Below are 16,161 nucleotides of genomic sequence, written 5' to 3' on the forward strand. Positions count from 1 at the left end.
AGGCTCTGCTCACCCTACGGGGTGGGGGTAGGATATACACTGCAGAGGGAGGGGTGAGGACAGGGTAGCATAGACCAACCACAAGATAGCCATATCTACTGCAGGTATTGAAAGACTATTGACTAACTATCCATTTTGGTAAGGATATAACATCACTAGAACAGACACTCGGAGTTATTGGTCCAGCAGCGTTCCTGTTTGTCGTTTCTGCTGTTTTTGTCTCTTTCTTCAGACAACAACTAAAGGAAATCAAAAAGGAAGCGGGAAGATGACTAGAGACTGAAAATGACCACTGCCAGTCTTTCTTTTTTTTTTCCACTCCATCCAGTGAGATGTCATCATGTTTTTTTAAAGGAACCATGATGAAGGTGTGTGGGGTGTGGGAGGGGCGTTAAGGCCCCCCCGCTGTGCGTTCTTTATTCAGAGCTGTGAGGTGACGGGCGAGTCAGGGGCAAATTTGACCATTTTGTTGCCATGTGACCATTTCCCCCCACTCATCCACCGGACCCCCTGCTCATCACTTCCACAGCTGAGTGCTGAGGGTCTGGCCGGAAGCTGCCGGTGGAGCCGTGGGCCAACCGGCTGCGGGGGCCCCTGATTGGTTGAAAGTGGCCGGTGTGGGCCCTCCGCCACTCATGGCCATGCCTGACATCTGCTGGGTCATCTGAACGAGAAAGGAAAATAAGGGGGGGGGGGGGGGGGGGGCGGAGAGAGAGGAGGGAAGTCAGTGGTAAAAATAGACAGCCATTCCCTCATTCTGTAAGCGGGGACCGCTCTCCAACCTTTAGCCCCACTCCCAGGCCTCCATCTCTCTCTTTTTACCTTCAACTCTACTCTTAAAGGCTTTCGACTCCCCCTGCTGTCTCCCCCTCCCACCACGCCTCACATCCCTGTTCACTTCCCAACTCTTCACCCCCTGCCCCCCATCTACCTTTTCAGTTCCCCTGCTCGTCCTCCACCTTCCATCCCATCTTATCTTTTATTAATGTGCTTTGGTGTGGTGCTACTAGCTTATCTGGTCATCTGAGAGCTGTGTGTGTGTGTGTGTGTGTGTGTGTCCATTCTCTCAGCTGATGGAGGCCCACAGTGTCATCACTGTGACATCACCGCCGACCCATTTCACAACACATAATGAGAAGGTGGCCAGGGTGTCGCTACGGGGTCTAAATCTAAACCTACGACTAGTCCTGGAAAACAAGAAAACGAAGCGGAGGGGGGGGGGATCTCTCTTAGAACTGCCCTTCCTGAGGTTTCACCCAATTCTGGCTCACTGGGAGTTTTTCCTTGTCTTCAGAGAGAGCTTGGGCTGGTAGGAAACCACTGTTGATGAGGGCCCGTCCTCGCCAGGACGTTGACCCTGCTACAAAACACTGCTGCTACAAACAAGTTAAATAAATCAGGCAAAATAAACAAACTCTGTTACTTTCTCTGCATTTTAGCCAATAGTAACAAGTTGCATGTTGAAACAGTTGTGCTAAATTTTAACGTGCCAAGCATAAACGATCCACAGCTCAGGGTCTGTGTCGTGGGAAAACTCTGGTTCAGGTTTGTCTTTCAGGACGGAATAAACAGGAGACGACAGAAGATGTTGCACAGGCAGAACATGAGACTTGACAAACGATGATGAAGGTCGAGGGGAAACTTCATAATAAAATTCTGATGTCGGATCTAAGAGTGCAGGTACTAGAGGTCTGGTGCGGATCTGAGATCAGCGGGCTCTGGATCTCTTCATCTGCTGCTCATGTGAACCGAAGCTCCTCGCACACGACCCGCTCTACCCACATCGAAGGTGTGGATTTCCATTTCAAACTGATTTGTTTGGCTGCTGAGCCACCAGGTGTCACGTCACCTCTCTGGATGAAGGAGGTCTGTGATGATTCTCAGATTCTGGATTTTAATCACACACTCAGTTTGTTTTTTATTCGGCACCAGATGGTTGAAAATGTGGATTGTTTGAAAATCTCATTGCAGCCGCAAATACTGAGCATCTGAAGAGAAAACTGCGGGTGTGTGTGTGTGTGTGTGTGGTGTGTGGTCATGTAGAGATTGCATGACTTCCCCCTGCACAATACACACACACACCTCATCATGCCCCTCCCACTTTGACCATTCAAAGGCAGTGACGTGTGTGTGTGTGTGTTTCAGTGGTGATTTATGATATCAACCACACACTCACATGCTGTATGATAAGGACTGGGTATAAGTAAGAGGTGTGTGTATTCTCACATGAAGAGAAGAGATGTGTGCATGGTTTAGGATCTGACTTCAGTCCTGCCTTGTCATTGGCTGCACACTACTTAAATATCCAGTTAGCTTTAACTTAACTCAGCGGATGTTTTTATTAACAGTGTCACGGTTGCACTTGGGCTTGATAATTAACGTCTTGTTTAATTAAATCCCTAATTGGCAGTACTGCTTCACTTTAAGCCCTCTGAGATTTTGCGCTACATAAATAAAACCTGCCTTCACTGGACTTTGGAAGCTTACTCTGTAAGTATTAGTGAGTTTGGTTCATTAACTGGGACGAATTGAAAGTTGAAAGTTAAAAGACCCATTTTCCACCTGGTCTTGACGTGTGATCTGCGTATCCATATTTTATCTGAAAAAGGAAAAATGATGATGATGCAGATGGAAATACAAGCACAACACATTGCAATCAGAACGTGTGTGTGAGCAGTGGACTCCAACACGAACACAAACAACAGTTTGGTTATTTCACATGAGGTTTCTGTATTTGTATTTGTCTGAGCTCTTCTCACTGCCTTGAAATGATCCAGGTCCCTGCTGGAACAGGTGATGTCACATGCTTCCATACACCAATCAGAATTTAGCAACATTTCATGTCTGCTTATGCTGCAGAGCCACAGCTTTTGACTGTTAATAACACCTTAATGATGTTTTTCTTCCAAAACGTTAACATGATTGTGTCCTGATTTTTTGTTATTGAGAACAACATAAGTATCAAAAACCATCTAAACTGTTTGTCAGCTAACTTTGCTTCTTCCTGTACGGACGTTCCTCAGTAAACACGATACAAATACAACAGAAACAGATCTCACACAGCAGCTCTTGTCCTGGAGATGCCACACTTTGCATATTGTGATTCAGTCAGTGTGTAGGTAGAATCAATAATTAGACCTATGATCACATCAAAACCCAAATACTGATACAGGCCTTATTGCTTATACCAGTTCATAAACAGAACACGGGCAGAGCAGATTGACCTGCTGACAGAGCTGTTGTAAGCAGAACACAGCTTGTTTGCTGTGTAAATCCACTCGGCAAGTACTGTCTGTTACTGCATCTGCTTGTTGCTGCCGAGAGTCCGACAAGGAGGAACTGCTGTGGAGACGATAGAGCTCTTTGTTTCAGATCAATCAAGCACATCACATCTGTCATATCAGAGCTGGGAAACACGGAGTAGGGCAGATTGGATTGTAACTAGAGGACCAGTATCGGCTGCATAATGTATATTGGTCCAATCCTGCTGACAATAGTCAAATGTTTTAACAGCCGCTATAAAACACAATTAGGAATAATGATTCACTTAATGACATGTTGAATGAAAATGACAGAAAAGAACTGGCTTTATTTTATCATACTATATACATATTCTACATTTCACTCCACCAAATTATGTGCCACTCCCAGCTGGTTGTATGTTTTTAGATGACTTTGTCACCACTCCACCTCCATCAAAGAATCCCACCAAATGTGGCTGAATTCATCACGTTCTCTGGGATAATTTCATGGTACCAGGCTGGAATTAGGGACACAGGGACAAGAAAATGACTTGCTAGACTTTGAGAAAAAATCCATCATACTACAGTATTTTACAATAACCTTGGCTATAAAAATGATTGAACAGTTGATTAAAGCTGCTCTTTGGGGCTTTTAGAGAGGCTGAGGGGTGATGTCATTACTGCACAGGGCTTTGAGAGCAGAACGTTCTGTAAAACCATATATTAACTTTTAGAACCAGGATAATAAAATCCTTCACAGGTGCTGTGTCACAGGATTTATGACATTCTTATTTAAGTGACTAGAAATAAATATGTAAGGATGCTTCTTAAAGGATTCATGTGCAGAGAAACTGGAGTGAATCCCGTTCAAATGCTTTAATCACCATAAAATGAGTTAAGCACCAACGTTCTGAGTGAGTTTTAGATGGAACATATATTTGTGTCGGTCCTGAGTGTTACCTGGCTCATATTCCACTGTCCTTGCTGCTGTCCTTGCTGCATACTGTACACGTTCTGCCCTTGGTTGACCGGCATGGCGCCCTGCTGCTGCTGCATGCCCATGTAGCCGCCGTTGGACAGGGCCACGCCGGACATCATGGCCCCCCCGCCCATCATGGTGGTGGGTGGGACGGCGCCGCCCATCCCTGGGGAGAAACCCTGCGGAGCGAACTGCATCTGAGGCTGGCCCATGTACATCCCTGCTGTGGCGAAGAACAACACACACACACACACACACACACACACACACACACACACACGCACACACACACGCACACACACGCACGCACGCACACACACACACGCACACACACACACACACACACAGAGTTAGATTTATGTAACTGTGCTCTACAGACTTCATGTTAATTTTCCTACTACTGAGCACATTTTCAACTAAACATAAGAGAGAACAGAGCTGTGTTGAAGTAAATAAACAGTTTTCCTCACAAACTGCAATGAATCCAGTTTTGCTTTGATTTACTAAAAGACATGTGGAAAGTAAATGTTGCTTTAAAAACAAGAAATCTTATGGATGTCAAACCTCCACGTAACCCAGCTACAATGTTCAAAACACTTTAAAACCCTTTGTATGACCACTACAGCCACTGTTTTGTTCTTGTAATTTATGAAGAATTTCATTTTATCACAATCCAGTTCTGATACTATGTACTCATGGGAAGATTTGTTCTGCAGCAGCCATTCAATGTATCTACGTAGCAGTTATCATTGTTCATGGTGGAGTCGGCCATTCCTGCCAGATTCAAATTTGGGGATTCATAGGAAACAATGCAGCATGTACTGTAGCGCAAAGTGAATGTTCACAGTTCATAATAGTTCATAAAAGTCTGTTTGCTCTTCACTTTCCGATCAAACAGAACATTCTGTATTGCTCTCTCACATTAAACGCATCCAACTGGCACAACACGGGGTGGATTTTACTGTGCAGCAGCCACGCGTGAAGTGAAATGTGAAGCTGAAAGCACGAGACGAAGCAGACTAGAGGTTTACATGGCAGTGCCAATTTCAACACATCAAAAAGCAAAAACACTTTTATCACCGCGTCTAAAGTTGAATCTGAAGCTGCAAAGTATAATACATCCACAAAAAAAATAGCAACCATCAGTCCAGTTGCCCATCAACGCTGCATGAGCCCACTGTGGGAATGTGGTAAGTGGCAAAATAAAACATGAATTGAGCAGTATTCTCACTGAGTGGAAAGCTTTAGTGACTGCATGTACGAAGTGTTCCAGACTTAAACCTGACACTGAAAGGTATGTTTTAGCACAAATCCTTTCATGTCTCAAAGTATTCGAATCCTCTACTGGTATGGATTCAAAGTGGAAATCAATAAAGGATCAATGGAGGATCAGTGAAGGATCCAGTGATTCAAGGTCTGATGGTTACATACTGTGACTTCAGTGTATTCTGACACTTTGATCGTTTTGTTATTAGCTGCACTTGGAGCCACATCCAGCCTGGTACATTATAGAGAGGCAGCCATGGTCTCGCTCTCTCTATCGCTCTCTCTTTCACACACACACACACACACACACACAGGAGGGAAGTCAGTGATTTGAGGCATTAGCCTGGCGAGGTTCTCGTGGCTTTGATCTTCATCATCATTTATTTGGATTCAGCGAGGACAATAAGGCTGCAGAAAGCCCCTCATCCAGATTTCCATTCCTAATCCTCTATACATCAGCCTAATCATGCAGCACGATAATCAACATGCACATGGGCCTGCTGCACAAATCTGCTGCCTCCTATCCTCCGTCATTCAGAAAAAGTGTATCGCTAATGCTTTCCCACACGCTCCAAACATGCTCAGGTTGACGTACGTGTGTGCGTGAACATCTGCCTACACGCATGCATACACACACACATTATCACTCTTGGCACTTCAGTCTTTACACATAATAACTGTGAGATGAGTGTGAATCTGCAGACACTTCTCTATTTTTACTGCAGCAGTGGGACTCCAGTAAATGCAGCGTGGAGTGGACCTGTCTGCTTTTCAGCACACTGACCTTTCATCTGCCTTCACTCTCCTCCATTTTTATGATGCATCTTTCCTCTGATGTGCAGTAGGTGTGAAAGTGTGTAGGTTTGTGTCTCTGTTTGTGTACAAACACCTACTTACTGTGTGCTCTGGTGCTTATATTGCTGTATGTTTTTTCTCGCTTATGAGACACTATATGTGTAGAGTGCTTGTTTACGTTCTACATGCACAACACATTTCAGCAGTTTGACCGGGCAGTCCATGGCTTCAAATAAATGGTAGCTGTGGAGCAACAGCTATCATGTATTTGCCCATGAGCAAGACTTCTAACAGCAACATACAATCTTTTCACATGGCAATGACAAAAAATAGGATGTTTTAGCTGTATCAACCCACATCTGGCTCCCACCCTGGGGGTGAGCACACCCCAGGAGTCACATGGTAAATGTGAGGGTCATAAGATGATTTCAGAGATGGGGAAAAAAGAAAACCTACTGCTTATCTGCTATACAAAACTTCCTCATTTTTCTTTGGTTTTTCATAAAAAGCGTAGACTATCCAGGTTAATCATAATCATACAGTTAATCACAATGTCTTAATACCAAGACTCTCTAAAGTTAACTTCTTATGTAGATTACTGGCATGGATGTCTTCATATTCTTCTAATAAGATGCAATGTGCTAAAGTTTGTCACGCACTATCCGCTAACATTAAGTGTACAATAGGTGTTCCACAGGGGTCAGTTTTAGGTCCCCTATTATTCAGCCTATGTATTAATGATCTCCCTCAGCGGTGTCACGATGTAGTACCGCAAATGTACGCAGATGACACTACTAACTGTGCTGGAAAGGATCACACATTAGTTTGATCAATTGTGTCTAAGTCGAAAGGTAAACCAGACAAAAGGTTTGTTTTTCCTCCATTTATGGTACAACCTCCTATATTATTCTCATCAAAGGTGAAAGGTGTGACAACCAATGATTTGAAATATCTCAGTGTGTTACTGGATCCAAATGGAAACTCTACATGTTTAAAAAAATCTGGTTTATAAATTCAGAATTTACTTTTTAATTATAAAAATGTGTTTACATTACCATACCATTTCTCTGCACTGCAATTGGGCAGCTTTCTGTGTAACAGCCACTAATCAATGGAACACCCTGCCTGTCCATGTGAGGAGCTGCAGCTCTATTGGCACTTTCAAAGCCAACTTAAAAAGTCTGTTAAAAGCTGCTCAGCTCTGCACTCACTTATTTTGATATTCTATCTTATGGTCTTCGTGGCTTGCTTTTATTAGACAAGCAAACATTTGTGATGTGTGTTTGCGTGTATTATTGTATCGACTGTCCTGCGTTCCTGTTTTAACTTTGTGTGTTTTCACTCTGCACTGTTTGTCATTGTGCTGTTTCTTTGCTCCGACTAAGGGACTACAGAAGCTATAATCTGGCATGGTGCATCAACAGCAATAAGACAGAACTTCTTCTAATTGGCACAAAATCCACATTAAACAAAGTCTGTAACTTCTCTATTCCCATCGATAACTCGTCCATCTCCCCCTCCCCTCAGGTAAAGAGTCTGGGTGTCGTCCTCCACAGCACCCTCTCCTTCACCTCCCATATTAACCATGTCACCCGTTCCGCCTACTTCCACTTACGTAATATTAACCTACTCTGTCCGTCCCTCACTCCCCGCTCTACTGCCATTCTTGTTCATAGCCTTTAGACTATTACAACTCTCTTCTGTTTGGCCTCCCACACCAAACCCTTCATAAATTACAACTGGTTCAAAATTCAGCCGCCCGTATCATCACATGCACCTCCTCCATCCACCACATCACACCCATTCTACAACAGCTCCACTGGCTCCCCATCATCCATCCATCCATCTCCCTGTCCCCCTGCTCGCCTTGTTACCATGGGGAGCAGAGAATTCAGCCGTTCTGCTCCCCAGCTCCGGAACTCTCTCCCACCTGACCTTCATAATACTGACTCACCCTCACATTTTAAATCCAAACTCAAAACTCTGTTCAGAGTAGCGTACTCTGTCTGACCACCAACATGGTCCAATTTTCTCTCTTTATTTTTAAACCTTATTAAATTGTATTTTATTGCTTTTCTTATTTGTTTCTTAAACTCTGTGTTTGTTTTTATGATGTAAGGTGACCTTGAGTGTCCAGAAAGGCGCCTATAAATAAAATGCATTATTATCATTATTATTATTAACTGGTGACATTTACGTTTGAGCTGTACACCGTCACTTATAAATGAATTAAATAAGTAAACTGTGTGTCTGCTGTGTGGTGCTGGGCAGTGATGTATAGTAGGTTTATCGTGCTTTTTTTTGCTGAAAACAGCTACCTGCTGCTGGAAACAAGTTCAATGGGAGCGGTGAGACTGAACCACAACAGTAAAGCTGCCAGTCATTAAACTGAAAGAATGATCTGAAAGATGCCAAAATGCACTGTAAAGTGGGATGGTAACTCTTTGACGGTTGATTAGTGCAGCTCAAACATTTGTCACACATTTAGTCTGAACAAACCTCAACACTGGGTTCATGCATGTATGTTTGCTGTGTGTTGGCTTTTGCATGATATTAGGCTAATTTGATTTGATGATAGATCATTGGTGTGAACATCAGCATGCTCACTAAGGCCCTCAATATAAGGCCAGTGGCCGTAATAGGTAAATTACAGCAGCAACTGTTGCATTGTGGATGCAGTAAAGGCAAAACTAAGAGAAGATCAACCTTGTTGTGGCCACTTGGAGTAGAAAAGAAATATATATAACGCTAGATAGATAAGATGCTACTGGGTGATTGGTTGGGGTTTGCTTCACATTAGGTTGACCAGTTGAGATGCCAGACAGCAGAGGTATAAAAGGTTATTTTTGTAACAATGTACCCATAAGTCTTTGCATGCTAGGGTTATTTCCTGCAGCTGATGAGAATCTGGTTCAACTAGAATGTATATTAACTGCTGTGAAATAGTTTGGTGTGAACACATTTTAGCTCATCAGTTTGCATAAATACAGTATGTACAGTAGATGTTGGATGAGATGATCAAGCTTTACTGACTCAATATGGATGAGAGAGGGTTAATACAATGCTGTGTGTGTGTGTGTGTGTGTGTGTGTGTGTGTGTGTGTGTGTGTGTGCTACCTTGTCCTGGAGCAGGCTGTTGCTGGCTCTGCGGCTGACTGCCCACTGAGCTGCTGGCATACAGAGACAGGATGGAGTCTTTAGATAAAAGCTTCTTCTGCTCCGCCTTCGTGGTGGTAGTGGTAGAGGTAGAGGAGGAGGCAGAGGAGGAGGTGGAGGGGTCTGCCTGTGGAGGTGCTGTACTGGAAGCAGACTGTCAGGGACACAGAGGGGGGAGGGGATTAAGAGAAATGTCATGAAATATGTATAGTTTATGTACCTACTCTTGGCCACCTCAAACATGCATATAGTGCATGTGGAGAGCGGGATGTACCAAAGGCAGAGCTGGGTACATTTCTATGCTGGTGCCGATAAGATGCATTAGTTTAGGCACTTCAGAGTAATGTTCATTTCTAACTCACTAAGGCTGACATGACACCTGTTCTGAACATGAAAGAGTCTTTATGAATGTGATGCGTGAAGCGTCAGTTATGTCATTTTTAATGCTGACACTGTCTGAGATGTCTTGTTATAATAACTTGACATTAACCATTAGCATAACCTGTCATGAACATCCACCTGATTATCAAACGTATGTGTTAACATCACATTAAACCGTCATGTGGTTGGTTTGACAAGAGACTGTCATCAATCACTTCCTTTACTTCAGCTACAGTGGTTCAATTTGGCCACTTTGACGGCAGGGAAGACATTAACTTTACTGCATTTTTTACTAACAAAAGCATCACAACATCTCAAAAATGTTGCTTAAACACAAGCTGTACAAGAACTTTGACCTAATGAAACAGTTTAAAGTCGGCTATCCCACCAAAGAACAAGCAAACATGAGGACAGTTCTGACCAGATACTCAATGCTAACTTAAAGCCATCCTAGACCTCTCCTTACAGGACGTCATGTTGTTTAACATTTCAATCTTGAAGGTTTTCTCTAGGACTGCTCAGTAAGAGTTTCACAAACATTCAATCACTAAATTTGACTGTTTTTTTGATTAAATTGGTCTTGCAGTTGTGCAGGTAACAAAAATGCTTGCACACAGAACGTATATTCACCGATACATACTGCATATATCAGGGTGGGAAAAGATGAAACAAGACAGGCAAGCAGGAGAGAGGCCAAAGGAAGACACAAGATAAAAATAAAGTGGGGAACAGCAAGAGCTGAATAAAGGACAGGAAAGGAGAGAAAAGATCGGAGGAGACAACAGCGTAGAAGTATTGTCACTGCAAGTGAGACAGATGACATTAATTAGGCCGCTGCAAAGACAGGTAGACATGAACTGTTTCAGACAGGACACACACACAGACACACACACACAGACACACACACACGCACGCACCTTTTCATTTTTTAAAACCTTTCAGGCACACACCCATTATATTTAATGGATGGAGCTGACAAAAAAGTAACACCTGCTAAAGAGCTCTATACAGGTGTCTGTGTGTGTGTGTGTGTGTGCGAGTGTGTGAGTGAGTGAGAGAGAGCTAAGGAGGGAGAGAGAGAGAGAGAGAGAGAGAGAGAGAGAGAGAGAGAGGGAGAGAATGGAGAGAACTAGGGGGAGGCTATAGTCAGCTGGACTTCATGAATAAGATAAGGCGGGACAGTGTGATAAACAGTGCAACACACACACACACACACACACACACACACACACACACACACACAGGAGGCTCTGGTGAACAAACACTTGTCATGAGAACACTTCATCCACAAACAGACACACACATTATTCATTCTCTCAGTCACACACAAACACAAACTTAATACTTGAGTGTGCATGCCCAAGCCCAGCACACACACACACACACACGCACACACGCACACCAAGAGCTTTGTGAGTGTGTTGTGTTCGGCTGCTTAGCAGGCAGTGCTGCTCCCCTCTGTCTCTCTCTGCTGACTTCCTCTGACTGGAGGAGGGAGGATGGAGGGGGGGGCAAAGAAAGAGACAGCGGCTGGAGGATGGAGGGAGGAGAAAAAGAGGATGGAAGAATGTAAAGCAAAAGGAGGGCTAAAGGAAATAGAGGAAACAAGTCAAGGAAAAGCAAGAAGATGGGAGAAAAGAGGTAAAGGAAAAGGGTAAGGAGGTGGCAAGGATGCCAAAGGAAGTGGAGAAGAGGAAGGCAGGGAGGAGAGAACAAAAGAGAGCGAGAAGTGAGGACAGGAGCAGATGAAGGAATAAACAGAGCTAAAGAGAAGATGGATAGCTAATGATGCCAAAGTACACACACACACACACACACACACACACACACACACACACACACACACACACACACACACACACACGGTCCATTTTCTCTCTCTTTCTCTCGAGTGAAGCCAGTGAAGGTGAGTCAGGTGTTGACAGAGGCAGCATGGAGCTTCCTTCCTATTAATAGCTACAGCACATTAGCGTGATACCTGCTCCTGAGTAGAGGAGGGAATAGAAGGTGAGAACAGGCAGCAAACTGCCCTCACCTGATCCGTCTGATGACAGCGAGCCATACAACATGACTCAATCACGAAGCTAAACCTATTTGCTAAGCTTGCTCGCAAAGTTGAAAACACACTTAACCGACTTCAAATCCCCCAAACTGCAGTAATCGCAGGCCATTCAGCTTCCTTCTGCGAGACATATTTGTAGAATGGACAGCGTGACTCAGGCAGAGTCTCCCGGCTCTGAGCTTATGTGATAAGAACGTCATCCAGAATGATAAAGGGAGGGAATGGAACAGCAACATGTGGAATGGTAACCAATGAAAACTGCTGTTAATTACTGTCATAATCAACAATGTAAGAAGACATGATCTCTAACCTTTCACTGTGGAGTTGTAGATGTATGGCTCTGTTAACCCTCAGAGGCGTATTGTCCGACCCCCCCACTGAGCTTTAGTGTCGTTCAGTTCATTGTTTTGGCTGCAGGTTCAGTCACCTCACTCATTAGTGTTGAAGCTGAAACTGAGTCGACCCTTTTCACAGCAGACACAACTCTAAATGTAACGAGTAACACTGTAAATTGCTGTACTGCGCTGCATTAATTGCTGGAGTTAAGCCTTCGTCGATGCCATTAGTTCGAGCAGCTCTTTCTCCTGCTATGACAAGTCAAAATATCTGTTGTGCAAAAGGTCAGTGAATCGGATTTATTCGGGGAGAATAAAGAAACAGCAGTGTACTCATGCTAGCAAGGTGTTTTTGGCTTCCAAAGGGGGCATGAGGGGGCATGTGTAGGACTCACTGGGACGGGGTATTTCCAGAGACAACCAGTACACGATTACATTCCTTTGGCACACACAACCAAAGCTAATGACAGTGTGTTGTTCAAGGACACATGCATCAAACCAGCAACCCTAATAGGCCAGCCTGCCCTGCCTGAGCCTGAGCCTAACCAGTTTAAGAACCAGAGCTAATTTGGTGGTAAAATAGGCCTCATTCCCCTGTCTGTGACTGCCAGACACTCCAGGAGCATTAGCTCCATTTGCACTGAATGAAGAGTGAAGCCATCCAGCAGATTTCTTGCCAAAACTAAACTGGTGGCGCACGACGTAAAATGAAATGACAGGTCAGTCTAACCTCACTTCTGAAGGAAAAGAAATTTTAAGCAGACTATGTCACATATACATCTGTCTTTTTTTTTGTCTTTCTCAGTCACACTGAGACAGACAAAGACACACACACACACACACACACAATCCACATAGTGGGTGATGTGTTGCGAGGCTCCTAGCAGCACATTGTGTAATAGAAAGCCTCTTCAACAAGGCTCCATTCTTCTCAGCCAATGTTGGTGTTGATGGGTGCAGCCAGAGCTCTGAATTACCACTCTGACAGCCTTTTCCTCACTGTCGCTATTCATAGACCTCTGCACACGCACACGGGCGCACACACACACACACACACACACACACTAGACTATCTTTCTCCCTACGGTTTTCCATCACTGCTTGAAAAACTCATACACTCCCCTCTGATAGACCATCTGTGGCTTTAAAACCACACTAGGCCCGGTATGTGTGCTGAAGGATGTGTGCTAATTTACTGAAAACAAAGGCAAAGCTCGCTTTGGAAATCTGAATTCGAGGGAGAGAGTGCCAGGAAGGACAGGACGGAAAAGAGGAATGAAAGAAAATGAAATAAGGAGGAAATCAATTGTTCATCAGTTTATTACCTCATCCCTCTTTACCATCCTCTGCTTTTTCTTCTGCGTAACAAACTTAAGTGAACTCTCTTTCATCCCCCCTCATATCTTCTTCAGCAATCAATTCTCCCTCTATCCCTTCACTCCTTTCTCCTGTCCTCCTTCCTTCTTACGCTCTCTCATTCCCTTCTTTCATCCTCTTCTCTTCCCTTTCCCCGTCATTTCTTTTTCCCTTTTCCCCCCTCTCTCTTTAATCCTGCTTAGTCCGCAAACACAAACACTTGCACAAAAGCTTCTAGTTAAAAACAATGGTGTATTTTTTCACGCAACATGTAAATTTCACAGAAATACAAGTCGCCATTCGTGGCAGAAAGTTTGGCTGCGCTGAAAGCCATGCTGGCTAGAACACCTTGTCCTTCATTAAACCTCTAAATATTCCTGCAAGATAAGAATAATACTCCTGCTCAGAACTTTAAAGCTACTCATCAATATCTGTCTGGCTAACAATGGATTCAATGACTGTGTTGAACGTGAAAGCAGCCCCTCAGTTCTACTCAGCATCAGAACTTCTTGTCCCATCTTCAGCAGTGATGTTTTAACAGTTGGTTTGCTTAATGATTAGACATGCTTTGTTTGTAGTGGTCTGAAAATCGGCTCTGTATGTTGGATGTAGACAGCTTCCCTTCCTCTCCTGGTCCTGTAATGGTGTGCTGACACCATGTCTGATGGTCTCACTCTGATGAAAATGAAACCTGCAGTTGTTGCACTGTCCGCACAGGAAGTCTGAATTCAGCTGCAATTTGGCACTGGGATGGTTTTTCAGCACTTGAGAACAATTTGGTCGTCACCTGCTTCTTTAAGGCAACATCATTCTGAACAACCGAGAGAAAGAAGCTCTAGTAGTGGGACAGTTATGGCTACAGGATCTTACTGATCCTGAGTACTAGTTATTGTGACCAAAAACTACTGAAACATGAATGTGACCTTGATTCCACAACATTTACTTTGGCCATGGCTCTAATTCACCTCAGAATATTACTCATACAGTTAGAATAAACAAATGAAAACAAATGACAGACACACAAAATATTCACACCGCAACCAGAGACAGAGAGAGAGAGAGAGAGAGAGACCTAGAGACAGAGACTGAGGGGGGGGGGCAGAGAGACAGGGAAAACATTTATTTGTCTTTTTGTTCACTGTGTAAATTCATTATTCATGACATTAACACAAACAGACTAATTGTCAGGTGTTGCAGTTACATGTCCAAAGTGTAATAGTACCTCTGCTAGAGAGCAGAGCACCCCCTCATAAAAGGGAGAGAAAGAGAGAGAGAGACAGAGAGAGACAGAGAGAGAGAGATTAGCAGCTCCAGCAGAGTGGAGCAGGTGGAGGTGGAGATGGTGTTGTTATGTTAATACTGAGGTTAATGCGGCCAGACACACGTAAACAGCGGAAATTTGTTCAAGGAAAATTTGGACATTAAGTATTTGCTGACCTCCTGTCAGTACAGGACTAAACTGTAACAACGATGTAAATGAAAAAAAATTCAGTAGTCTTCTCAAAGCGTTGGCTCTTTTCCTTTTCAAACTGAACATTTATCTGCAAGTGCAAATTCTCGCTGCCTCCACGCTTCTTTGTCATTGGATGATTTTTTTTCCTGCTTGGTGCACATCCACAGTGATTAGCTTGGCTTGCTCTGTTAACATACTGTTAAATTAAACAGCCGAGCTTATGGTAAACATCTCCTCCCTCTAAAAGATCATTTCTGATTTCTTATGACTCATAAACAGACACAAACTCATTCTGTGAACATTTAACATAATTGAGCATTCATTTTAGCTCCATGTAAATAAAACACATAATGCTCGTCTGCCTTAAAGAACGCAGTTTACACGTTTTTATAACTGCTGATCTTCCAAATCAGAGTTTTACTGAGTGAAACATAAAGGCCTCTGTAATATATAAAAGTCTATTTTGTCAGGTATTACACATACTGCATGACACACTGCTACTATCTATGGTTAGAAGAAGTACAGTATGTCAGTCACACAGTCTCACCATAAATGACACAGTTCAAGGTAAGTGTACTTTTCATTTGAATTTTCACAACCAGGAGAAATATCCTTCAGCAAAATCCTTTACAGTGTCATGAAACTCTGTGAGAAAATTAGGATATTGGAATAAAACTAAAACTGACTTCCACTGAATAAACCCTGATTAAAACAAAACACAACAAAAAGACTGAAGTGTGACTGCAATTTTCAGCAGGCGACAGGCTAAAACTGAACTTTGCTTTACCTCTATGCATTTGCATTACAGTACTCAGATACTATGTCCTTTACTAACAGCCTAATTACTTTTGTTTTTCTCACACCAACCTTTAGCTATATACGAGCCCAATTCACATTTATTTTCATTACCACAATCGGCCTTGTGGCTCTTGTAAATCCCATTTGCATGCTCATGCCAGCCTGTTCTCGCCAGAAACAACCGTGCAGGTCATCTTTGCTAGTAGGTAATTACAACCCATACTTATGTTTGATGTTAGGCTGCAATGTCTAGTGGCTGCAGTAATTCTGACAGGAGCAAAGGAGGAAATCAGGTGACGTAGTATAAACAGCAAGAAAGTCTGCAGATGGAGGAAGGT

At 43.4% G+C, this 16,161-nt stretch overlaps 1 protein-coding gene across 1 annotated transcript in view; it reads right to left on the reverse strand.

The window, feature by feature from the left end:
* Window positions 1-517: 517 nt before the first annotated feature.
* Window positions 518-16,161, reverse strand: part of smap1 (small ArfGAP 1) — a 98,792-nt gene continuing 83,148 nt past the window's right edge. Inside the window, exons 9-11 of the mRNA XM_041947995.1 lie at window positions 9,400-9,592; window positions 4,203-4,444; window positions 518-664 (exon numbers count right to left, since the gene is read on the reverse strand). Of these exons, the coding sequence (XP_041803929.1) occupies window positions 518-664; window positions 4,203-4,444; window positions 9,400-9,592 (582 nt within the window). The remainder of the gene's footprint in view (window positions 665-4,202; window positions 4,445-9,399; window positions 9,593-16,161) is intronic.

Source organism: Chelmon rostratus, chromosome 11 (genome assembly GCF_017976325.1).
Source record: "Chelmon rostratus isolate fCheRos1 chromosome 11, fCheRos1.pri, whole genome shotgun sequence".
Lineage (NCBI taxonomy): Eukaryota > Metazoa > Chordata > Actinopteri > Chaetodontiformes > Chaetodontidae > Chelmon > Chelmon rostratus.